This window comes from Micropterus dolomieu, linkage group LG02 (genome assembly GCF_021292245.1).
Source record: "Micropterus dolomieu isolate WLL.071019.BEF.003 ecotype Adirondacks linkage group LG02, ASM2129224v1, whole genome shotgun sequence".
Taxonomy (NCBI): Eukaryota; Metazoa; Chordata; class Actinopteri; order Centrarchiformes; family Centrarchidae; genus Micropterus; species Micropterus dolomieu.
Window position 1 is genome coordinate 2,637,667 of NC_060151.1, and position 27,064 is coordinate 2,664,730.

Genomic DNA, 27,064 nt, shown 5'->3' on the forward strand with positions numbered 1-27,064 from the left:
TTAAAATGCTTGGTGCGTGCAGAAGTGCATACAGGCTTTATGGGTTTGAAAATATGGTGACCATCTCTTTTGAACAAAGGCTCTGTTTACAATGCAGCTGACACTATATAGGCTAAGATCAGTTTTTCTGCCATGTGATTGAAAATCAGTCTTAGAAACGAACTATGATTTCTTTCAACTTGGGTTTCATATTTGCAGTCCAATCCATTAGGTTTAATGGCTATAATTGCAACCTCTCCATCTCACTATTGCCGTTAGCATGTGCCAGATTTACCGTCCCTCATGCTCACACTGTCCTGCGCATGAGCACGAACGCCAGCTGTTGCTGATTGGCTGGAATAGTGTTGTGTGGTTCAGTCTGAGCCACTTTGATTGCTTTCCACTATAAACTAGAAGGTGACATGGGAGTGGATTCTCACTCCAGTCCCACTCCCACAAAAAAATCCTGTCCTAATCCCCGAAGAATGACTCCTGTCCCAATCCCATTCCCGAGAAAACTTTTTTTCTTTTTTTGTTTTTTTTAAATCAGAAAATAGGCCTAGAGTTTCTTCATATTAGAATTGCATTTTTATCTAGGCCTAATAATGGAACTATTATTCCCGTCGACAGTTTTCCTGTCCCGTCACAGCCCTGTGATGATTGGGGAAATTGACTCCCAAACCCGTGACCCGCAGGATTCCCGAAAAATAAGTGACAGGCTTTATTAGGCATACAGACACTGTTTTTCAGCGCACAGACAGACTGCTTACGCACCTTGAGGAAATAGGCTATAGCTAAATTCGATAATAAAGATTGGCTTTCTCTAGTATCGCATAGCGACCTTTAAACGGTTGAAATTGCTAGGCCTATCTTTTACCTGTGTAGGCTACTCTGGTTTACAGACGCCATCAGACTTCAGTTAAGTTGTAGAATGGGAAACTGCTATGGTGCCCGGTGCTGGTGGTGTTGGTTGCATTCAAAAGCCTATTTTACTATTTAACAGTGTATTGTGAGACAATATTGAATTTTTACACTCCTTTTTTGCAGTTAACTTTAATGTACATTGTAGTTGACAAACTAATTATGCACTTGATTCTTTGGTTTTGTGAAATGAGGCTTTGAACGCAGCAAGCAGCTCACTGTTGTCATGAATACCTCACTGTTACTTGTTGTACTGTTTACAACTTCAGAGATCAGAGTGAATGCTTTTCAAATAATAAAGCATATGTTATAACTGTGCGCAGGTCTTTGTGCTGTGAATGATCTGGAATAAGAATGGTTAAATAAAATGGTCATCAAACTGAATTTGTGTTATGAGTTAAAGTCAATGACTGATTTGGTCTAACAGTTTAAGCAGTGCGCCAAACGCCACAAAAGACGTCAGGTCTCGTTAGGGACTGTACAAAGATGATTTGGTTGGGAAAAGTGCGCTGAGAATTGAAGAGGATTGTAGCATGATGAATATGAACAATTATACATCTTCCATTGAGAAAGGAGTGAACTTTCCTTGATTTCATTTAGCCAACGCTTTTATCCAAAGCGACTTACAATTACTTTGTCAGAGGTCGCACGCCTCTGGAGCACACCAGTGTGCTCAGGGACACACTGGTGGATGTCACAGTGGGGAGTTGAACCTAGGTGTCTCACCACCAAAGGCACGAGTCTTATCCACTGAATCATCACCACCCCATTTCACTAGTCACATGACCTCTGGGTCACTAAACAGGTCTTGCCAGGACTCAAATTTCATACGTTTTGGATCCTACTATTGGTTCTGCTCTGTTAAAAAACATTTTGAAATAAAAGGATCTTGAGCAGAACCATTTATTACTTAAGATTTTCATGATTCTATTACATTTGGGTCCTCAAAAGACAAAAAAAATGACACTTGTCATGCCCAAAAGCTAGATTATAAACCGATAAATAGCCATAAATTAACTATCATTAGTTAATATTTTATTTAATCATTAATAAAGCCACTAATAACGTCCATGTGGTACCAACATATTTATCTTGACTTGGTCATTATTTCTGGACGTTATCGGCTCACTTTCTTTTGGCCACATTCATTTGACTTCATTAAATGTGGCAACTCAAGGAACTTCCTTTACAGACGAAGGCCTTAAGATGCGCTAACAAAAGCTAGTGAGTGAGCCTTGAGATAACAAGTGAACAATAGTTGAAAAGGACACAAACAGTGTTGATTATGGAACCTTTTATTTGAAACAAAACCATTAAGAAAGTCTCTTTTCCTTAATAAAATCCATTGTTGAAACATCAATAAAAATACTTCATTGCATCAACAGAGAGCATAAAAAGGTCCAGGAGACGCAATCCTAGTCTGTCAGCTCATTTTGCATCGACAGTTCATACAGGCAAGAGGGGAAGACGGCTGGGCTAACAGGACTGTTAGATTTAACCAGCGTGAAGACACTTTAGAAAGACAATGAATTTACCTATGTGTCACAATTAAACATCAGAAAATACACACCGACTTTACAAATCGACCAGTTTATACAATAAGACCCATTGAGAAAGAAAGCAAGCCATTACCAGCTCACCTGTAATATACCTCACAGCGCCACAATTAGCCCTCCATGTGTTCTGGATCCCTCTGCTGGAAGCCAGCTTCTGAACCTCATCACAACTGTCATACAAATGAGCCAGACTAAACATATTTATATTGAAATTCTACAAAACAAAAGTATAACATAATCTCTCATTTGTCCCACAAATATGATATAAGACACTTTACAGACAGAAAATGGCCCCAATCCTTACAGGAAAACTAGAAAATATTTACCCACAATTTTCTCAAGGGCAGCGATAGAATTTAAAAACTAGATTTTCAAATCAAGATTTGCTTTTTCGAATCATGGATGACTGGATTTAAATGTCTCCATTATGAAAAGAGGTAGGCGAAAGGCTGGTAAGACATCCGGCTTTGTCTAAATCAGTCTTCATTTGTTCCATAGTGGCACCTCACCTCTACAAGGCACCAAAAACCCAATGAGAGGTTCATTTATGCATCCAAACGCCCTTCTCCTCTACATCCTTGCAGTAATGGTAGCAGCAGACCTCTGGATCTTTGTTGATGAGTCACTACAGTACATTCATGCATCGGTTACCGGACCAACACGGGTGCAATTAAGTTATTTTTACTAACAGAGGGGTATATTATTCCTCTTCATCATATCACCATGTGTTTAGCACCTGGCTAGATTCATTCAGCCTCAGCTCTAAGCTAGGTGCAGTGTTTTACCACAGGTCCAGGTTTTGAGTCTTGCTGAAGCCTGGGTCTTTGCGGAGATTCCAGTAGGTGTCATTGTACAGCCACACCTCTGTGCCGGCCTCATTAACAGCTTTCCTGAGATAATAAAAGACAAGGAAAAAAGTTCATGCACTCATCTCTTGAAAAATGTTGTTTCTTTTAGCATCATTTTAACATTAAACATTTAGCGGTTACTAAGAGTAAAATGAGAAGTTTAATGACTCTTTATTACTACTTATTTTAGGTCATTTTTATAATCCATGTACCTTTGTTGCCTGCCATACCCAATGTCTGGCAAGTTCCTAGATCCAGTTGAATTATTCAGGCTTTTACTAAACAGTTAAAGAGCTACACATTCTAAAGGTCATTTCCTTTCTTCTGGTTTCTGCCCAGAGAACTTAGATGTAGTAGATGACCACACAGCCCAGATGAACCATTAACTTATTTCGACAATAACTGTCTTTCCATTCTCCACTACATGAGGAGAGGAAATAACCTGTGATGATGTCATCAAACTGAGGTGGTGAGTTTGACAGGCATGGATACGGTCTAATAAAAAGATGCTTTTCTGTCCTCCAGGAGCCTGAGAATTATTATTAAAATCATACCAGGGACAAAAAGTCAGGATATTTTGGCCTCTGCTGCGTCTATTTCAATCATTTTTTTTAATCTGTGTAATCTTGTGAGGCAAATTTATGTATAAACGTGCAATGCAGAGCTCCTCACCTGAAGAACCTGGGGATGTGCTCCTCCCCTCTCTTTGCCAACTCCTTCCTCCTCTCCCTCTGCTTCTCCTCCACCTCATCCTTCTTTTTATCTGCCTCGGCAACCTTCCCTTCCTCTAGGAGCCTGATGGGGATAAGAGGGGCAGGAATTAAACAACTGGTCAACATGGGAGGGCAAAACAATAAAACAAGTTTTTCACTTTAAATGAATAAAAATCCAGTTTGTACCTCTGGTCTGGTCTGAAGCGTGTGTCTGTAGGCGGGAGGACAGCCTTCAGCTGAGGAGTCAGTTCATTTAGTTCTCTGGCATATTGTGAGAAGCCATAGAACTGGAAGTGGTCATAAGGCTGCACGTCTAACAGGAAATTACATCATGCATTTTTAGACTGGGGACAGTGGAAACATTTTACAAATCCTAAAGATAGGATTTCTGGCTGACAACTTTGAGAGGGATCGCTGTCAAAATAGCTACCATCTTGGAGTCAAGTTTTATTCTACAACAGTGAAGACATGGGGATGTTTTGTGAAGAAATTACAGATAGCCATGGGTATATGGTGTATTGTGAATGGACAACTACTAAGGACTTTGAATACAAGCCTATTCATGCCCTCCGTGTGTGTCGACATTGCTTAGCCTTTAAATTGAGGCATTCTCACTGTAGACAATTTTCCCTCTTCCTGCATGTGTCAGCTGCAGCTGTGTTACTGTGTTGCATTTGTCTAATATTACAGTTTGCAAAATATGACTCTCTGCTGCCAGTAGAGTTGTCCATCCAAAGAAGGTTAAATTCAAGGGCAACTGGATTTGGTTGAAGCTACTAGAAGACATTTTGTCCATCATCAGAGACGTCTTCAGTTCTGAAATGAGCAGTAGGAAAACTCAGCTATTTAACCTCTGTGGGGTTGTTTGCCAGGATCACCGATACCGCTGGTTTGTTAGTGTTCCTGGCTTTTGAAACGACAGTTGTTACAGTTGTTAGAACCACCCGTGGCCAAGTCTGAACGACCATCGTTGGTATCTTCACCTGAGGCCAAGAGGTAACATTTGAGGTAACAAGTTTCCTGGGAAGTGATGAAAGGACAGCATTGTACTACAACATTGTACTAGTCATTTCAGAACTGAAGAAGGCTCTTGGATGAGGGACGAAATGTCTTCTAGTATCTAGTACCTTGAGGACATTTCCAGTGCTCAGATTGGAAGGGGATGCTACTCACTGGGCTTCCAGATGCACTTCTGTGTAGGCATGGTGTCACAGACGATGCCCTCATGCCAGAGGCCTCCAAAACGGTGAACCACTTCTCCAGCCCGGTCCAGAACTACACCCTGCACCTCGTTCTTATTGTTGTCTGAGCTCCAGTAGCGAGACTGTAAAGCGTCAGGGTGGTTTAAACAGAAGAGGACAAAGCAGTCCATGTGCATTATTGGGACTTCTAACTGAACTAGAAAAAACAGATGGACGAGAGACTGTGTGCACATCAGTCTGTGTGTGTGTGTGTGCGTGTGTGTCTGTGCGCGCCCTGACCTTGACAAAGGTGATCTTGCAGGTGCAGACGTCGCTTTTTGTGTTTCTGATGACCACCTCACCATAGTGCTCCAACGAGCGCTGCTGACTCAGCACGTTGTGAATACATGTCACTGCCTTGTTCCATTCATAGTGATCACCGTACCTACACACACACACACACACACACACACACACACCCCAACAATATTTAACCTCACTTAATACTTTGGGCATTTTTGCCTGTTTTTTAGACTTTTCTAGATTTTAATGCATTTAAAATTCCAAACCCTCTAGAGCTTAACTCATCTTTCCCTCAAACAAGTTTAATTTATGTACCAAAATATTAGTTAATGAATGCAGGATTGAGCATCTCCAGCAGTTGTCCAGAGTATACTACAAATCCTGTCCAAAACAACCCAAAAATGTCTCTAAAAGCTCTCTATACATAACCACAGAACTGACAACAAACCTAAATATTATGTTTGCTATGAAAAAGGCATACTTGGAATATGGTTACAGGTAACATACACGTATCACATACATACATCCTTACATCATGTCTGCATTGTCCACTAAAACAGGTTTTATGTGAGTGACTGGCTCAATTATAAAGACCCCTCTACTCTTCTTATATACACTCACAGCTTTATTGGCTGCAATCCCTGAGTGTTTTCATGCTGCACACTTACCACTGGATGCATCTGGCTGTCAATGTGATTTTACAACCAATTTCATTAAAAGGATCAGAGGTCTCTCATTCCAGATTGCAACAAGATGCTTGTTTTGCTCCTCAGTGTTAACCGTTTCTGCAATACTAAGCAATATTGGCCAAAACATTTGTGTATTTTTTCTTGAATCCATCTACAGTAGCTTTATTTTGGTTGTCTGGTTTACCATGCAGAAATTCAACCACCTCCTGTGATGGTTAGTTTGGTTCGGCCATACTTAAACTGGATTTAATCAGTGGACTTTTGTCCTTCAAGAGTCCCCAGTTGTCTTATGATGATCTGTTGTTTTTACAAAGTGGCAACCTCCGGCGCTGAGCCTTAAACCTGCCAACAGGGGGCGACTCCACTGGTTGCAAAAAGAAGTCTGTGTTTTCGTCTCAGTACTCTGACCCTTTCACAGCGTGTTTTCAGTTCGTGAATAACTGAAACATTTTGATCACCTACAAATGTCTTCTTTAGCAGTACTAAAAGACACTCTAAGGAGTTGCTGGAATTTTTTTCCGGTAAGCACAAGTTGTTTGCTGGTCAAAATTAGTATCACAATTTATATCGCAGTTAATGTAAACTACAGATGCACCTTGCCAACTAAGCTATCCAGCTCCACCCTCTCATCCAAATATAGTCACTTCTGGTTCCAAAAAAACAAAACAAGATGGCAACGGCCAAAATGCCAAATTCAAAGCTCCAAAATAGTAGTCAGCAAACCAATGGGTGATTTCACAGTGGCCACGTCTTTTACCGTGTTGGTCTGAATATAAGACGACCCCCCCTTTTTCAAGACTCATTTTTGGAAAATTAAGTCAGTTGTATGGTCGTACTTAAACTAGTTAGTAGCTTATCCTACTGTCGTACATCTAGTGCTGCATTATGTGACTGGTGCTGTTAAATGAACAAGTGGCTCACTTGGGGAGGGTAACATTGACCAGTCCAGAAGAGATGATCTCCACTGACTTCCCCCAAAACTTGTACTTCCATCTCTGATCTGAGAGCAGACAGACAAGAGGAGGAAACACACAGAGCATTAGGTATGACTCCACTTCTACAGTACAGGTGAATCCAGCATTCATCTCCAAGCACACTGCTCCTACCTTGCCAGAAAGTGAAGTTTTCTGAATCTGCGTGACAGGCAGAGACGGGTGGGTGATGGCTGACCTGAAAGCCCAACAAATAACACAGCATTATAGTTTGTTGTAAACCCAGATGTTGAGGTTTGGTCACATTGTGTCTATATCCTTCTCTGCTGGTTACCTGCTCACTGATGTAGTGGAAGCCTCTGTCTTCTCTGTGGCTCTCGTAAGTTTCTCCCAGAACAGGGTTGAAGGGTTTGTAGCGATTCCTCCAGGTTGCCCATGCATATCCAGAGATGGAGAACACTGCCACGTAAACCTGAGAACATGCATTTTTTATTTATTAATAAGCTCACCACTGAACTCAACTGTATCTAAGCCCCCGCTGGTTAGGAATCTAAGTAAAGCAAACTCACCATTCTCTCATATGGATCATCAATGTGGTTGGCGATGTCCAGTAGCTCAGAGTACTCCAGCTCTTCACTGAGTCTCTGCAGCAAAGACACCGGCTCATTGAGAGCGATTGGCATGGAGACTCTGGACAGGTCTTTGCCTATGTTGTTGTACAAGATGGTCATGATGCCGATGTGGCTGTTGTCTGTTCCTCGGGCGGGGAGGGCAGTGCGACGACCTGGATCACACCAACGCAAATCAGTGCAATCAAAGGGCCTCTCATAAGACAAAAAAGCACCAAGTAGTCAAGCAACATAATACAAGCATGGAAATATAACATAAGCATGGGGGAAACAAGCGTCTCTTGAGCTACTTTTTAAAGATGACCACAGATCTTAGGTCCAGTGAAGTCAAATAATTTATGAGGCACAACCTCTAGGGTAGTGGATCTCTAACTTTTCTAAACCTGGGGAGCCAGCATTTCTTTGAGGGCCATTTACAATGAGAAATATTTTCATTGCTTGATCTGACAGTCACTATTTCTGACTGGTACAAATGGTAAACCCATGCGCTGAAAGCATGCTATGTTACCGTGACTATCTGCAAGTGTGAGTTATCGTGTTACCAATCTGAGCTACGGTGCAACTCCACATGTAATAAAGTTGTTGTTTTGTGCAACAAAGTGAATTTAAAAAGTACATGAACAAATCTTGGCTCTGCCTGAAGACACTCCCAGGCACCCACTTTGGGAACCATTGCTTTAACGCACAATCTCATTTAGCCTTTCGCAATCAACCCTGATCAGAGGATATGTAGACGTAGAAGTGATAAATGTCTGTGCTAAATCAATCAGTGTCTTTACATGCACTTTAGAAACTGGGTGACAATTGGCTTTTTGCACACATTTGATTTCTTAAACCACAGCATCAGTAAATCCACTTTTCATAGGTAGAGGATTCGAGAAACCAAATTTCTAGCTAGATTTCTCTGGGAGAAAGACAATTTCTTAACCATGTATGTGTTTAAGCTGGCTTCTAATTAGCTTTTTACATGTGAGCATGTGTGTGACAAAGACTTCCGAGAGAGTGGCTGGATCAAAAAGGAGCGATCGAAGGAATGACGGCTTTTTGTCACCGCTGTTTTGTGTTACATCCATAAGGAAAAGTTGTGCGCTTTCACTACTGGGCCTGTCCACTAACTATCAGGAAGCAGTCTTGTGTCTCTGGTCTAAAAATCAGTACTGAAGAGCCTACACTGGTTAACAAAGAGTACACATCAGTGCACTCTCATTCACAACATAAATGAGACAACACAGTGGTGGTGTTACCAGTATTGGTGGGCACTGGGCTGGGTCTGGCAGGAGCACTGTTCAGACTGGCCCGGTAGTTGAGGGTAGCAGTGGCTGAGGAAGAGAGAGTCAGTCATTTTTATGCTGGAGTGGTGGTTGGGCAGTATGGTCTCTGACTGCTACTGGCTACTAGACTCACTGTGTCCCTCTTCAGGTTCTGAGTTGCTGGTGGTGGTGATGTCACTCAGGCCTGACTCATCCGAAGCTTCTGCCTCCGATGAGCTCTCGCACACGATCACCTCACTGGCATCAAAATACTCTGCCATGGATTCTGCTACTGAGGGCGCACGAGAGAAGTGACGACCCATAGATGGTGTCCTCTGCGAGGGAGCACAGGAGGAGAGGAGAAAAGGATGTGGTTCAAACTATATATACAATTTTTTTAATGAATGTTCGTATAAAGTAAGAGTTGGAGTCGGCAAGTAACAGGTAAAAAACACAGTCAGGTTGGAGGTTGAGTTCCCACAGGTGCCAACCGCAACATGTCGACAGGCATGGTTTCGTCCAGCTCTTGGGTACAACTGCCGGAATAGCATGAAGTGACCACACCAAGCACATGACAACTGTGTCATTCATTTGTGTTTTCTTGTAACAGACTGTATCGTAGGAGAAGAATCTCTTTGTTCCAGTGGTAGACAGTAATTAAGTACATTTACTCAAGTACTGTACTTAAGTGCAAATTTGAGGTAGTGTTTTCACGCCACTTTCTACTTCAACTCTACTACATCTCAGAGGGAGATATTGTACTTTTTACTTCACTACATTTATCTGACAGCTTTAGTTACTTTACAAATTAAGACACACACAACAAGTGCAGCTGACACGATTATTAGATTGACATTGAAATTAACTTTTTGTGTAAAAACATTTCATGGATTTCACCCTCACAACTGTGAAGATTAGCTGCTTTTCCTTTTAATTATTTTAATTTATTTGTGATTATTTTGTACTGTTGGTTCGACAAAGCAAGCATTGAGGTGGTGTAATTTTGGGCTCTGGGTATTTGTGATGGCATTTTTCACTATTTTGAGAATTTAGAAAATTGATTCATGGGAGGAAATAATCAACAGATTAATCCATAATGAAAATAATTTGTTACACTCAACAGGACTTATCTGTAACAGAGTATTTTTACAGTGTGTTATTAGAACTTTTACTTAGGTAAAGGATCTGGATATACCGCCCATGACTGACTGACTCACACACCTGAGTAACTTGAATTATTACTGAAAAGGAAACCTGTTTATAATGAATGCCACTGTTTAATAAATAGGAAAGTTTGCATACCGTATTTTTTAATTCTGTTTGTCATGTATGCAACCGCTGATAACCACACTAATAGTACTTAAGTATTTTTAAAATCCGGTACTTTTGAACTTTGACTCAAGTACAAATCTAAATTTAAGACTAATTTTAGTGGAGCAATATTTAGCAAGGGTATCTGTACTGTATAAGTAGAAGATCTGTGTACTTTGTGCACTGCTGCTTGGTGAGATGTGCTCTGCTGTAACGGCTTGTGCGAGAATTGTGTCATATGCAAGATGAAAATGAATACAAATGAGTGACAGTGGCATAATGAAATGACATGCATGAAGAGATAAACCGTCTTTCACACACCAGCAAAGTACACACCTGGTCAGGACGGACGGTGCAGAAGGATTCATCAGTAGAGTCAGAGGACAGGGAAAGCGAGTGGACTTTGGTCAGATGTGACTGTATGTCCAGCTAAACACGCATGAATGGGGACATGCACACAAATACACAGACCACCCATGCAAGACACATGAAGAGGAAACAAGAAAAAAAAAATAATAATAGTCAGACTCCAGAGCTTTTATACAACAGGTGGCGTTAATCAACGTGTCGCTCTATCGTGTTAACAGGGCCAGAACACACCACTGCATTTTTCTTTTGGTCAACAGCTATTAACATATTTAAATGAGTCAATTAAGTATTTTTGCTGCACTAGTACTGCCTTTACCTGTTTTCACAGGTACTGCTAATCCTTATTATGTAAAATTGGTCAACAATTTGAGTGATTTTTGCCTTTATTCTCAATACCGAAATTATTGTCAGGAATTAACTTCACTGTTGAAGAGAACACAGTCAGAACACAGTCAGCTGTCAGAAAAATAAACACCATAATAAAGCCCAAAGTAACAGCAACTGATGCCCCACAGGTTGAAAAAGACAGAAGCACGGACAGAAAACAAACCGCTAAGAAAAAACCTCATGCAACACCAGACGAGACGGGTCAGTTTGATAGCCCATCCACTCACAAGACTGCTCAGTTTCAGTGTGAGACAACGATCGTGTTATTTGTGTCTTTGAGTGTGCGGAAATAGGGTAACAAAGACTTGCAGTGTGTTCCTTCAGGGAACACCTGTGAGAACTTGTGCCTGTCCTGCCGAAACAGCCCAAACCTGCTCAACAGTTTCACACAGCACCTCACCAACAAACTGTAAGGGCTTGGCCACCATTGTCTTTTTTTCAGACCAAACTGTGCCTATATTTTGTGCCAATAATGAATGTTTTAACTCTGGGAGAAAAAGTAAGGAGAGGTGGTGAGGAAGTGAACAAAGAGGGAAAGGGGGATAGATCTTCAGGATGAACAAGGATAGTTTTGAGCTTTGTTTCCACCTAACCCTATGTGGCGTGTGTGTGTTACCTCAGATAATGTGCTGCAGAGTGTAGCAAGCTGCTGCGAGGTGTTCTGCCTCAGGTCTGGGCTGGTCCAGGCCTGCCTCAGTCTTTCCCTCTCCAAGGTCAAAACCTCATGTATGGACTTAAGAGAAGCATGAACTACACCCCAACATACAGAAAAACATCAATTATAGTCCAGTTCATACACATACCACGCTACCTGTAATAAAGAGTAGAAAACCAAATGTTGCAGATGATAATAGGTATTAGGTTAAGCATGTTACATGTCCTTTTATTTTATAAAATGTCAAAAAAAAAAAAAAACACAATTAAACAAATAACAGACTTAAATAGTACCAGAAGTGACATCTTTAAATAGACTATTTTGATTAAACATGTTTTTGTTTACATTAATAACTTGTACAATTGACAATCAAAAAGTTTAATGAATCAATTATTTAAGAAATTATTTCTGAACTATGAACAGAGAACTTTCATGTGTATAGCGCCCCGTTTGAAAAACAGACACCCGTCATTGAAAACTAGCTCAATTACACCTATTGACAGATATACAGCTGTAGGTGAGAGGGCCGTACCCCTCTGAGAAACAGTGCAGATGTCCTGGTGAAGCTTCTTGGCCTCAGGTGAGGTGACCTGAGGGTTGGACAGCTGATTGTAGACGTAGTCAGGGATGGACTGAACAGACGCCCCCAAACCTGAGCTGCAATTGGTACTCAGGTGGCTGGAAGTGAACTGGAGAAGATGAGACGGAGAGAAAATGAACAGCAGTTTAACAACTTGTTAAACAGAGGACGTAACTATTTTACAAAACAAAATTAAGATGAATCACAATATTGCATAGAGGTTTAAAGTCAGTCCTACCGTTCCCCCCATGGCTTCAACGCGGGACAAAGTCCTGGAGTGACCAGCCCCTTTCCCTGTCTTCCGCTTGGGTTTCTCCAGGGAGAGATTCTAAAAACGGACACCAACAGGGTTAAAACTGATATTTACTACTGCTACTTTCTATTATCTACAGTGTTTTTTCATCATATATCGTTTGTCTTTAATGAAACTACAACAAACTAGCCTGTACTACACTCAACAATAATCATCTTAGTGCATTATTATTTTTCTAGTTAAATAACACTTCAAGAATCACACATATATTCACAGCTGTTACCAGAGTACTCACTTGCATGCTGATTCGCATCTCCAGGTCTGTGTTTGTGATTGGCAGGCCTCCTTCCAGCCAATGGAGTCGCTGGATGAGCTGGGCCAGTTCAGTCAACTCGACCTGACAACGGGCCAGGTCTGACAGAGGACACAGACCATACAAAAAAAAAAACAAACAAAAAAAAGATCACATCAATGCGTGTTTATTATCTGCAACTTAATAAAGGTCACGGCTGAATCTGATTGAATAGGACTGTAGACCAGGCTTCCTCTGTGGCTGAAGATTACAGGTTATTCTTACCGTTTGAGGATGTGTCGATGTCGTGGGTCTGCTGCAGCCAGGCTGACACCTTGTTGGTCACCCCCTGGTGAGGGGCGATGGAGGGACTTCCCATGTCATGTTGGTACACTGGCGCTGAGCTGGCATAGTGAGGAGGCTGCATGGTCAAACACATCAGGGTTAAAAGTAAACCAGTGACAGAAAAATTACACTCTTTTACACAACTATTACACTACAGTCGTCGTGGAAATTACTGTAAATAATGCTGGAATGGTTCGTCATTTACCCAATTAATTAATCGACAGAAAAATGTATTGATCAGAATTTTGATATAATACCAAATATTTGCAGGTCACCGCATCTCAAACATGAGATTTTATCTGCCGTTCTCCATCTCATCTAATCTTAAACAGTTTTTTGACAGAAAACAAGCATTAAGATATACATTTGAAATATTTCATTAAGCAACTGATCCAACTGTAATGCTGATCCATATAACATAACCAGCTGATTGAGCAATAATGAAAACAGTTCTATGAACCCCTAACCTTTTGTGAATCTTGTGCACAGAAGCCATTACGTATTTCTTCATACTACATGCTGATAAGAGTGTGTGTGTACAAGGTTAGTCCACAAATACTGTGTAAGAGACATAAAATAAATAAATAAATAAAATAATATAAGATAAATGAGTGAGTATAGAGTTGATGTCTCTACACTGTCAACCACCTCCCACAATTCTTTGTGCTTTGTTACCATAGAAATAACCCAGGGGGCATTTTCTTAAGAATGACAACCCATGACAGTGGATCAGTGACAGTTGTTGTCGTTGTCAGCAAATGTATTAAAATGTGTATTATCTATTTTGCAATTTTATGATAAATGTGTGACATTAACTTGAGCAGGAATCTCTACTGACTGTTATTCGGTTTTTCTGGGCCAAAGTGGCCATGGCTGGCAGGTTGCTCGGGCCCATGGAGAGAGCGTGAAGGACACCACGATGGACACTCATCGCCTCGTTTTTCCTAAATACACGATGGGCACACAGCTTGGTCAACCAGATGTAGAACATATCATGGCTCTTTGCCTAAGAGGGAGGAAAACAAAGAAAGGAGGACACAATAAAGAGAGGAACAAATGTTAAGTTCATGGCAGGATAAATAATATCCAGGTGTTTGGTTGTAAACTTCCTTAGGAAACTCTAGATTTTACTGATAGTGAGTGAAGATAAACTCAGGGTTCTTGACATCTCTCTGAACTGCGTTGTGTAGGTTACCTGGAGGTGGTAAAGGTTGTCTCCAGCATCCAGATCAATGCGTTTGGACTTTTTGTTGATGGACATGACAGCCAAGCTGACGTCCAGAGATCCAAGGAGCTTCCCTCTCTGAATCTAACACACAATGGCAAAGTTTGCTTTAAACAAGTAAAAAAAAAAAAAAATCTATTTGGTAAATTTAAACAGAGCTTTTAAAACCACGATGGAAACAATAGAACAAACATGACGTTCATAGCGCTATCACCTCTCTGTGTGACAGTGTAGTGTTGGCACCTGCAGTTTTGACTTACATCTTGCTGTGTCTTTGAGTACTTGAGAATTCCTTTCTCCAACAAGAAGTATCTCTGAGAAGGACCAATCACAGTGAAGTGTTAGAAAGAAAACAAGGATGATCCAGTGGACACAGGAATTACATTATGCTGACTGGTTAGAAGGTTCAACAGCTATGCTTCAGAGTAACTATTACGTCAGCCAGAAAAGATTTACATGTTGAAGAGACCGTGCCATAGACAAGACAGCCTGTGGAAACAGAGCAGAAAAGGTCAGATGCTGTCTGTGCACACCTTGTGCCAGCCTTTGAGCGGGTACTTCCTCCTCTTCATCAGGTAGCCCTCACAGATCCCAGGAATACTGAGGTCCAGAGAGGAGCCGGGACCTGAACTCATATCCAGATGCTGCAAGTCGTCCAGTACCTCCCAGTTACGAGACTGATGAAAGAAACACTTTAATCATTACAAAAAAACCCAAATCACTAAAAGTCAGTGTTTGATGGAGTTATATTTTGGAAATAAAACAAACAATTTGGCATAAAAAAAAAAAAAAAATCAAATGTATCATCTATATATAATATCCATCTATGTACTGTTTAACACCATTGTATGTGCCACAGAAACTCAGATTTGCTCTGTCACAATCAGGAGTCTTTAATTTTGTCATTCTGTATATTAAATATCCATTGTTTTCTTATGGTGGGAATTGGACTTACATAAACATAGGAGGCAATAATCTATTTTTTTTTATTTATTATAGAAAAACAAATGCATTTTTGTTTTTCTATTTAGGCTACATATAAGGCTAATGGTAAAATAAAATCCCTACTTTGAAGCAAAACAGTGGATCTGTAAGTACTGTAAAACTTTAATTAATAGCCCGGGCTTTTATTGGCTAAAATCACTTAATTGACCCTGCCTTTACTTGGGACACGCGTCCATGTGGAACAGGCCTTGAATTCCTCTTTTACACAAAACTGAAATAGGCTACTATGAAACAGTTTATTTATTTCAAAATCAGAATATTACTTGTGTAAAAAGTATCCAATAGTGTTGTAGTCAAGACCGCCCAAACCGAGACCAAGACAAGACCAGTTCACCACATTACATGACAAACACTAAAATGTGGAACGAGATCACAGGTGCTCTTTCAGGTACTTCTCCAATTGATCAGATCAATTGGAGAAGTACCTGAAAGAGCTGAAATCAACATAAGCATCTTTATTCAAACACTCCTTTTCCATGCCTACCATCGCGGGGAGGGGTGATAGTCGTTAACAGATCGTTAACAGAAGACAACACATTTTTAATTAGGGTTATTGGTTGCATTTGGAGCAATACGTTTTAAATCCAATCAAAGTTAGGATGTTAACAAATCAGACAATGCTAAAGTAATTTATTGATATTCCCAAAGTTATGGTCTTGAAATAAAATTCCAAATCTCAATGTACGAGACAAGACCGAGTACAAATGTGGTCGAGTCCGAGACGAGACCAAGACCATCAAATACTACAACACTAGTATCCAATAATATCAAATAGAAGTCATTCCTTTGATCTAGCGCCGACAGACGGCTTATGCGCTTTTATTATGAAAGCAACAACATGGTGCAGGATGATAAAAGTGTGGCAGAAGTTAGCAGACAGAGAGCGATGGACTTCACACGACAGGACTCACAACTTAATTTTTATGAAAAGCTGTTTGGACTCTTTTGATGGGTGGACCCTTACAGACTGAAGGAATATAAATAATCAAGGAACGGACACATTCGGACTTAACAAGGCTTCAAACATAACGGGAGTCAGCACTTTTTATTTCTTTTCATCTCTTGTACCATGCAGGTTACACCGGTAAATCTATAGGAATTAGACTTTGGGGCTCGTTGTTTCCGTTAAATGAACTGAACAATTGAATTGTAGAGAATCTAACCAATCTAACGATGTGCAGCATGTCAATACTGACATATTGATCATACATTTAACAATTAATATATATACCACTAACAATCTAAGCAGCAGAGGTTTTATACATCCAATGAACTTCTATAAAAAGCAAATAAAAAGTTTATTTGTCAAAATGTGTTCCCACACCAGGCCAGTAAATGGGGTTGCAGCTATTTGGAACTCTGCTATTAATTGAAGTTTTACGGTAACTACAATGGCAGAAAATACAATAAAATAAAGTAGAGAGAGATAAATACAAAAAACACAGTACAGTCAGATTCTAAACCTGCGGGTCTTGTTACCTGTTTTGAGTATTTGGAGGAGCCAGTGCTGTTACTGCGTGAATGGCCGGGTTTGAATGTGCTGGCTGGGGATTTGTCAATGCCGCTGACTGACTGGCTGCTGCTCAGAGGGGGCGGACACACCTGAGGGTCCATTGGTGCCACGTGATGAGGAAAGCGTTGCATGGTGTGAAAGGACCTTCACAGCAAGTTATGTCTCATGGCAAAGTACACGGGACTGCAGAGGTCAACAGAAAGTAAGACAGTACAGTGGTTAGGCAATCACAAAGACAGAAACATTAAAGGAGACCTATTATACATTCCCAGCTCTATATATTTATTCAAGAATTCCATTAGAGTAGTTTTGCATGACTCCGTTATATAAATTTTTTATTTTGTTTCCCCCAGAATATGTTTGCTGCAGAGATGTTACATGAATGTATAAATAGTTATATCACCTTAAAGACAAAAGAAAACACAGAAATTGAAAAAGATTTTTGAAAATATTTCTGCTTAGTCATGCCAATCAAGAAAAACAAAACAGTCTAATCAACACACATCAAGAACTATTTAAATGTCTTCGAAATAAGGCCTTCCTTTTTTCCTTAGCTGTGTCATTGCACAAAGCAGTTCCTGTCTGCAAATTTAGGTTGTAAGTAAAAAAATTCACATCAGCTAGGAAGGAAGGTAGAAAGAATCATTTATCATCAAGCTGAACACTTAAAATATAAACATTTATACCACTGCAGTAAAAACTACAGACATAGAAATGCATAATTAGGATGGTACCATAGCAACAGATGTCCCATTAAATTAATCGAAAGTCTTTTCCTGCTCCTCTGGAAAAAACAAAACAACCCACCCCCTCTCCCACTGCTGGCATTCCCTTTCCATCATTTAGCAGGTGAAAACAGCAGATAAGAGGAAGTGTTCAATGCTAAAATTCCAGTCAAAGCTTCAAGAAGCCGGACAAGATTCTGGTGGCAGCTTGATGCTGATGGCTGGAGCCATTATCACATGGCGGTGTAAAAAAAAACTGCTAGATACTAAGAACCTCCAGCTATCACAACAAATAAAGTGTGCTGAAACAAATAAAGTGTGTTACTTTTCATTAATTTACATATACAATGAAAGCTGCTTATCCATATCACCCGCTGCTACACTGAATGTAAATGAGCATGTGCAGCAGCTACAGCAAGTGGTAATACAGATGACAATGTAAAAGTACATAAAGCCATAACGAGGCAATGGAAAGCAACACCTAAGGATTTACGAATGCCTTGGCGACACAATAAGAAATGAAACACACCTGTGTTGGCCTGATGTCAAACAAGCTGCTTTCCCATTAGTCCACAGCCAAGTCCTTTAACTTTCCCTCAAGAATTGCAAAATTCACCTGTTGATAAAAATTAAAAAAGTCTTATACCACAAAAAGCTATTTTCCTGGGAATATCCCTTTAGCATCAAATTATGCTCTGAAAAACTCCCTTCAACTCTCCTGTGTTACACTGAGAGCAATGCCTCACCTGACTGCTCGTCAGACGGGTGCCTGTCAAAGCCAGCAGGTATCTGGGTGGGGCTGAAAGTACAGCAATACTTTTTTGACCTGACCGAACAGGCCTGCCAGCTCCGTCATGACGAAGGCAACAAGCTCTGTGTTAGATTTGTTGTCAGCAGATGTACATTAGGACCAAAAGAGCGAAAGCTGTATGCAAAAATGAATTTTGCGCTACAAAGGCATATAGTATTGGCTAATGTGTGGGTGATTTAAAGAGCTAAATCACAAATTTAAACTTCAACCATGAACATTCTACTTTTGCAGGACTACTTTTGTTAGGAAAGTATAAAAAACAAAATAGTTTTTTTATAAAGACTGTCAAAATGAACCAATGGGCAGAACCACAGACAGGGCAGTCAGAACATAGAGAACGTAGTGAGAGATAGACTAAGATGTTGGTTTGTTAACAATTAAAAAAAAATAAAGAATAGACCTCATCCTTTAGCCCAGTCAGTTCCTGGCTCTGTTAAGGGTTTTGGTGGGTTTGTGTCTTTAACAAGCAAAGAAACAAGCAAACGGAAAATCCCAATAATGGCAGGTATTCACTGTACTGGTGCAGGTGGAAGGGGAAGCGTGCTTGGCAAGCTGCCTGAGTGTATCATTTCAAAATACTAGGCCTATGCAATCACTGGGGAAAAAATTCATATATTTGTTCTATATATCTATTTCCAACTTTCAGCAAAGTATGAACACAGCATTATCAAAAATCTTTGCTACTTGTAATGTTGGCATTTCCGCTTTTGTATTGACCTCATAGTCTTTGGGACAGGATGACTTACAGGGGAAGACAACACTGTGAAACATTTGGAATTTCTTCCTAGATGCCAAACTTCCAATAAAGTGGTTGGTTCTTGGAGGGAGTTTTCCTGCCTGACAGAACCACACAATCCCTGCATGCTTTGCACTTCACTTAAACATCAACATGTGACTATATAGCTTAGTTACAGAGTCACTGAATAACACATTCTTAACACAAAGTTATAAGTGTTATGGTTGACACCCAGCCTTATGAGGCTGTGTGACATACAGTCATATGAGGGACATATATGATGCCCCCCAGTTTCCGGAGTATTCTGTTTGTTATATGAATTACTCATAGCTTTTCTATGACTCTGTGCAGAGCGGAAGCTCCCAGTAAGTAAATTGATAACATAATGTTGATCGAACGCAAAAAGACGGAACTCTTGGAAGTGAGGAACTGCCCAGAGAGTCTGGGGTGTGCAAATAACCGGACATTCCCCCTGCATTCAGCGCATACAGGGTACTGATGATATTCACTCGCACGCTGTGCTGGCTCCCTGTGTATCCTGTGTGTGCACGTAGCATGTGTTGGGCAAGCGAATGTAAGAGCGTGAGCGGCAGAACATGAGCGTTAAAGTTAGCAGAGGAAAATATGAGCAGTAAGTTGTCAGTCTGTAACATGGTAGGTTACAGTGTCCCTGTTAATGAAAGTCTGTGCGTTTCCCCAACTGCTGGAAAGTGAAAGCGGTTAGCGCAAGAAAACATCTTTGCTAAATTAGTAATGAAGTAACGTTGATTAGCTGCATGTCATTACTACCCAACGTTACTTGTCCAGAGTTGAGAGCATCAGGTACAAGCTTAGACTAATCAGTTGTACAGCTCTGTCCTGTCCATTCTGTACATCCTGAAGGTTAAATTATATTTCAGGAGTCTGAAAACTTTTCCGAGATGTAGCTATGTTGGCATTAAATTTATTGCTCAGAAATAGCAGACAGCTGCAGCGGTGTGTTTACAGCAAACAGCTGATGGAGTTATGCTAATTACTGGGTCGGAAGTTGTTGTTTTAAGTTTTCATAAGTCAAAGTTTTTACACAGAGCTGAAGTCGGTTTCCTCCTCTCCAAAACAAGCTGATCAGCTGATTACAGCAGGTAATAAAGCTTGTTAAACATTGCGTTCCTCCGACACAGACACGCTGCAGCTGATCTGCAGCTCTTGTCTGCTGGAAATGTAATAATCTTCCAAACTGTTGTGATTTTATTTTTGTGTTGCTTTCTCTCAAACTTTATCGCATCTCTTCATTATACTCCCACACAAAATAGCTATTTTTAGTGGTCACGCAAAGCCTATAGTTTTTCATTATATTCCAATCAAATCTGACTGAACCACTGACCTGTTATGGAAATATCCTCACAACTCAACTCTTAACTGTGGAATAATATTTAATCCAATGGTGTGCAACACAATGATGTCACTGTGGGAGGTCTTACCACTGGCATTTACGAGGGTTCATTGGACAAAATTTCTCCAAATTCTCACAGAAACAGTGGAAACTAAAATAAAGCTACAAAGTTAAACTGCAGCTGCAAGAACTATAGATTCCATTTAAAACAGTTTCTTCCCTCAGGCTGACCTAACTGTGCCTTTCTTCGGTGGACATCCACAGTGACACGTCCACAAAAATTCCTCACAGCTGATATCATAACCCAGGTATGACATTATATGTTGAGTCTGTACTTGGACAGAGAAAGATGTTCAGAATAAGCACGAGAAGTATGTTGTCTGACCAGTTAACCAGATAGAGTACAGGGGCCGAGATAGTCCTAGGAGCATTATTCAACAAACACCTCAACTGTAGAATTGCTTGTCAGTTCTAGAGTTTTTGTTTTCTCATTCCACAACATATTTCCTGTAATGGAAACATAGATTGATTGCAAAGCTTAACCATCATAGTGTAAAAACAGTTTGACTGCTGCTGTTTTTTTATAGTAGTAATTCCGTAAATTGCAATTCAGAGTTGCAGTGAAAAGAAAGAAAAGACAGATGCATGTTTAACTGAAGCACAGTGACAGGGTAAGTGGAAGCAAGTAATTTAAAAGCTGTCACTTTGAAGCCCCGTAGGCGGAGTTCAGCCATTTTTGGTGGTGTAACAGGAACACTGGGCTGCTTGTGATCATAGAAACAGATCATCAGATTGGGATGTTTATTGCAGCTTCAGTAATATCTACTGCCTTCCCTTCGACAAACAGCTCCCCTCACTCACTTATGATGTGCAACCAATCAGATCAGAGGCAGCTACATCACAGCCAAAGTAGCACAAAAAACAAAATCTGATCTGTCATTGAAACCACAGAATGATCCGAACCATGACTTCTGTGACCTGTTGCACCCCTGATACCAGTGGTTTGCACAACCAGAAAGTCATCAGAACTACGCATGTTCCAACAATTTTGATTACTGTCAACCCTCTCCCAATTCATGGAAGTAGCTCATCGACAGAGATGGGGACTCAAGTTAGAGACTCGGACTCTAGTGCGACTTAAGTCGCACACAGAGTGACTTCAGACTCGACTCGTCCTCAAAAGACAGGAAACGTCTGATGAGCGTGCAGTTATTCCCTCCCTGCGTTACCTATAACCTGCCTACGTAGCATCTGCTGCGTGCCGGCGCACGTGAGAGAGGACAACAAACACCGGCAGCTGCGGCGCCATTCATCATAAACTAAAGACCAAACAAAGACGCGCTGAACGCAAAATAGGTTAGTAACCTGTGGTGAGTAAATATGTTTAGCTCAGAGTTGGCCTTCTAACGTTAGCTTGCTTCTTGCTTTAACTCTGATAGTCGTTCGTTATGAAAAGATGAATGAGAGCTTGTTTACTTGCCAAACTTGTGATGATCGATTAACGTAATTTACGACCCGCTGGCTGCCCTCACTTTAATTATTGCTGTTGGCTGGAAAGAGGTTCCAGGTTTATTGTTGATCATGTAGCCTTACAGTTTTATTTAGTTTTAACGTTACACTGGTTTGAGAGGGTGCAGGGTGTGTTGACTTACAGTAGTTTATAAGCTGTCATTAACTGCATTTCACATTACATGGTTGTGCTCTGCAAGTTAAAAACAGGTTACAGGTTTATTGTTCATTATGCAACGTCACAGTTTTATTTAGTTAACGTTACACTGGGTTTAAGTCTGGGGAGTGTGTTCACTTACAGTATTTAATAAGCCGTCAATAATTGCATTGCACATCACATGGCTGTGCTCTGTAAATGAAAAACAGGTTACAGTTACGGAATTCCTTATAGCCATGCAGTTTTATAAGCAACCTGGATTGAACACAGCAGGTGATACAACATTTGTAATAACCACAAGAGACTTGAGACGAGACTTGGACTCCAGCTCAAAGACTTGAGACGAGACTTGGACTCCAGCTCAAAGACTTGAGACGAGACTTGGACTCCAGCTCAAAGACTTGAGACGAGACTTGGACTCCAGCTCAAAGACTTGAGACGAGACTTGGACTCCAGCTCAAAGACTTGAGACTTGACTTGGACTCTAGCTCAAAGACTTGTGAGTATCTCTGCTCATCAACTTTTTCAAACCCTCTAGGGATCAGCAAATTTCAGTTCATTTTAGTATTATCAAAAATATTTTGCAGAGAATTTTACATTTTTACTGATACTTGTTTAAGTTATTAAAGTTATTTTAGGGGGGTTTAATAGTCTTAAAATGGTCGAGGGACCTGTGAATCCTTCCTGGGGGCACACTCACATGCTGGAGTGAAGGTCTGATTACAGCTCTGTCACATAGCATTTCATAAACTCTGATGTTTGGAAACTCACCAGGGAATGGCAAATAACTACCAGACATGGATTTTGTTAAATGGTCTGTACTTTTACAGCTCATTTCTAGTTTTCCGACCACTCAAAGCGCTTAGTGAAGTATGGGGCCCACTCACTCGTCATAGCTAGAACCATTGGACTAAACATTCAACAGAATCTTTCCATGTAGAATTCTGCAGATATTTTACATGTACACACACACACACAAAAAAGAAAACGCCAACAAATGCATGTAGTGCAGAATTACGCAGAAACCCAAAATAAATAATTCAGAAGATAAAAGATTGTTTTACAGTCATGCACACAAAAAAGGGCTGAATTTAACCCAACCTGGGTTGTTTCTGCTACACTGCACTGAGTCAACTTACCCATGGACTACCAAACTTATGGGTAGGTATAATTCTTTGCTGAGTTTTGGTAACTCAGAGACATACGTAACATTGATCTTTTCCTACATAGGCTTTCCATTCATGTCTATGTTGCACAAGATGATATTCAACTTGCAGAATAACTAAACTTACTTAAGTCAAAAGCAATACTAACAACAGTTAGCTATATAAAATGAAGTCTCTTTCCCAACGCAGGCCTTTTCCTTGCATAGAGAATTACAAGACAGTCAAATTTGGTACCACCTCCAGCTCTGGACAAATCTCTGACAGTGTCTCCACAGTAAACACTGTTATCAAGCAAGTGCTGCACTTTGTGGATTTCCTTTTTGCTGTATTGTAATCAGGAGGCACTGCGTTTTCACAATGAACAGGTGCGACAGTATTTTCGCTGGTTAATGTCTTTGCCACACAGCAAAATAATCACTAAAGAAAACATGCGTTTTCCTGGCTGTTCCATGTCTTAATATAGTTTAATATCACCAGCAGGCCTTTAAAAATGCCATTGCAAATGGCATTTGTGAACGCTGCTCTCAGCACCTCTACATGTGGGACTACAAAGCCAGGGTGCGTTTGTTTACACCGCTGAAATTTAAAAAAATAAGTTTTCATTAAAAAATAAATAAAAAGAGACTTCCCTCAAAAGGATGGCCTCATGTACAGTAGGCTTGTGTTGATTGGCGATTGAAGGCATAGATTTGCTCAGCACCTCCACTTGCTGTCTGAGACCCACCCTCAAATAAGTTATAGCCTAAGCAAGCATGTAAGGAGCCTAGATAATAATGACAGCTATGCTAGCGTTAGAATACAGCTGGGTTATCAAGGTTAGCCCGCTGTACATAGCTGCTAGTCAACATCGAATGCACGCCGCCCCCCGTCGATCAGATCACCAATCAGTGACCTCAAGTAGCCATGACTGGAATATGAAAATAGAGAAGATCGACCAAGCCTATTGTACAGTATCCTCGCTTCACGGACACGCTCCTCCGAAGACAGATATGCAACTTCATACATCCTACTACATGATGGCGGACCAGATAGATTTCTACGTTACCCAAGGAGCAAGAGGACATGGAATAAGGCAAATGAGAAAAAAAAAAACTAACAACATATCTACAGCTAACACTACTAGTGAGTCAGCAAACGTGGTAGCTATGGCAACCACGGTACAACCTGTCCAAACCAAATATGAGATTCCTAAACAGATGCAACCTGTATTGTGGTGTGTGATTAAAGTTTTGTCCAGAACAATCTATCACATTCTTGTCTGTGACATCAGATCAGACAAAGCCAAGACCTGAACAGACTGGTTCTGGTTCTCGTTCTCTCTCTCTCTCATCTATCCTCCACCTTTCACTCTATCCCTACCTCCACACATGTGCGAGTGCAATATGCACAGGCTGTTTGTCCACAACCCAATGTTGGTTTTAGTTGCAGTTTTTAAGTGCTTAAAATGTCCCATATTATACAAAACTTTTTTCACATCATTTCAACATGAATGTACCCCTGGTGTGTCTAAAGAGCCCCAAACAATGAGAAAAATCCATCCTCTCTTTTTCTCCTGCTCAGCCTTTCAGAAAATGTGTGTGCAAGCACCCCATTTGAATTTGCCTCCCTCCTTGACATCAAGAATGGATCTGTGTAGCATAGGACCTCCGCAAGCCCTTCAGCGCAGCAGACAGCTCGGCCCACACTGCACACATACTCAATACAGCTTCAGCCCCACCATCCAACACAACAGCAAGCGGTCATCATAACAGCTATTAGGGCGGTGTTTTCAACCTCAATTCTGTTTTTGTACAGAGTGAGCACCTATTATTATTTCTATTAGCAGTTATTCTGACAATATTTTTTAATTAATTAATTATTTAGTGTAGGTCATAAAAAAGTAAATATGCTCATGACAATTTCTAAAAGCCCAAGGTGTTCAAATGTCTTGTTCTGTCTGACCAACAGTCCAAGAAATTATAAAATAAACGCAATAATTAACTTTTAATGGGTCTAAAAACAGAAAAAATAAGCAAATCCCTGCATTGAAGAAGCTGGACAAATGTTTGATATTTTTGCATGATTACTGTCTACAACATCAAATTGATTGTCAGAATTATTGTTAATTTTCTCTTTCAACTTATCGATTAACTGTTCTACACAATATTTGACTATTTTATTTAGGCCAACATATTAAACATAACCTTTGGTAACTTTGGCTTCTTTTGTAAAATAAAATTCTAACCTTTTCTTTTTTTTTTTTTAATAGAAGTAAATGTCTGTAATTTGTAAATACAGAAAAAAAAATGTTTTGGTTCTGAACTGGTATAGCAGGACTATGAAAAACTTCAAGCCCTAACATAGCATAGCATCTTGGCCCCCTTTCCCACAGATTGTGATGCAGAATAACCTGTGCAAAAGCCTTCAGTATCACATACATGAGAAATAAACAACTCTGAGCACTGTGGATTATAAATGCAATTTATAATCTGATGTAATCAAGGATCTGATTACAGTACATTCAGAGCTAGCATCCGTTTTTCCTAAGACAAATACCCAGCAAAAAACCCAGGAAACTATTTCAAACCACTTTGTTGAAAAAATAAAAACAGTAGCATGATAAAGATTTTAAACCCGTTTCTCAAGTTTCACCTCTTTTTCTGAACAAAGACTGTGCCGTAACTCTCTTTACTCAATTTGTACAACCTGAACTAAAATGAAAAATGTTTTAATTACATTCTAATCAATATTTTTCATACTAAATAACGTGTAAATAGTTTGTTTGACAAAAGAGCATGGACAGGTCTCATTTCCGGAGTCCTGGATTAGGACATTTGCGAAACGGGTTAAAAGTCTTTACTTACATAACAGACAGACTATGTTTTCATCCAGAGAACAGTCTGAGGTTCCTGGAAATACCTTTAAAGTTGTACTATCGTTAAACCACCATCATGGGTTTCAGAGTTTATGGTTCCCAATATTTTTAGATGCTTAGCTTTGTGATTCTGATGTAATGTTGAGGCACAAACTGGCTACAAACAAAACAACAAAACCTTGTTTTGTTTGTAGCTTCCGTGCAAATTCATCAGCAAACAACAGTGTAGAAACCCAACAAGACAACCCACCCAGCTGGCTCCTGCTGAGAAGCAGAGCATCAGTCACACGGGAGGGTGAGGCGTGTGCGCTCGCGTGTTTTTGGGAATGAGGACAGACAGAGAATTAATAAAACAGGTTTGGTTCATGTGAGCACCACATCAAACACCGCCAGAGAAACAATGTGATATTGCACATGTCGGTAAAGACATTTCAGATTTTCTATGACATATTTCTTAAAACATTTGTTTTTAAATGACAAAAACAGAGTTACTGACATTTCCCAATTTCATTCACCTTGTAAAGAAAATTTCCCGTCACAACACGCGTGAACACCAAGCCCCCTGACCAAACAAACCACCGAATGATTTCTTAAACGCTTCCCCCGCTTTCAAACTGAAACAGCATCAAACATTTAACTTATTGGCGTCAAGTGAAACCGAACAACTAGCCATTATTAACAAAAGAACTGACCTGTTGGAAACCACCTGGTGAACCGATGAAAGCCCTCTTCAAGTTTGAGCGTCGCCGCCCTCGTTCTGCTGTCTCGGCGTGCGCGTGGCACAGATTACAGTTTCAC

The 27,064-nt window shown here is 40.3% G+C and overlaps 1 protein-coding gene across 4 annotated transcripts; it reads right to left on the minus strand.

The window, feature by feature from the left end:
- Positions 1-2,179: 2,179 nt before the first annotated feature.
- Positions 2,180-27,064, minus strand: LOC123966354 (oxysterol-binding protein-related protein 7-like). 4 transcript variants are annotated; one of them, XM_046042535.1, is made up of 24 exons: positions 26,959-27,038; positions 18,191-18,277; positions 16,903-17,119; positions 14,952-15,095; positions 14,679-14,732; positions 14,389-14,502; positions 14,032-14,199; positions 13,134-13,269; positions 12,852-12,970; positions 12,542-12,631; positions 12,256-12,412; positions 11,685-11,818; positions 10,649-10,741; positions 9,156-9,336; positions 8,996-9,070; positions 7,692-7,906; positions 7,457-7,594; positions 7,297-7,360; positions 7,112-7,190; positions 5,499-5,643; positions 5,191-5,341; positions 4,204-4,330; positions 3,977-4,099; positions 2,180-3,346 (listed from the first exon to the last, which is right to left on the minus strand). In XM_046042535.1, exons 3-24 carry the CDS (start codon positions 17,065-17,067, stop codon positions 3,238-3,240), a joined length of 2,781 nt encoding a protein of 926 aa, XP_045898491.1. In that variant the 5' UTR covers positions 17,068-17,119; positions 18,191-18,277; positions 26,959-27,038; the 3' UTR covers positions 2,180-3,237. The 4 variants fall into 4 exon arrangements, with proteins under 4 accessions (XP_045898491.1, XP_045898498.1, XP_045898507.1 ...); XM_046042542.1 differs by lacking the exon at positions 18,191-18,277 and having other exon boundaries at positions 26,959-27,064; XM_046042551.1 differs by lacking the exon at positions 10,649-10,741 and having other exon boundaries at positions 26,959-27,037.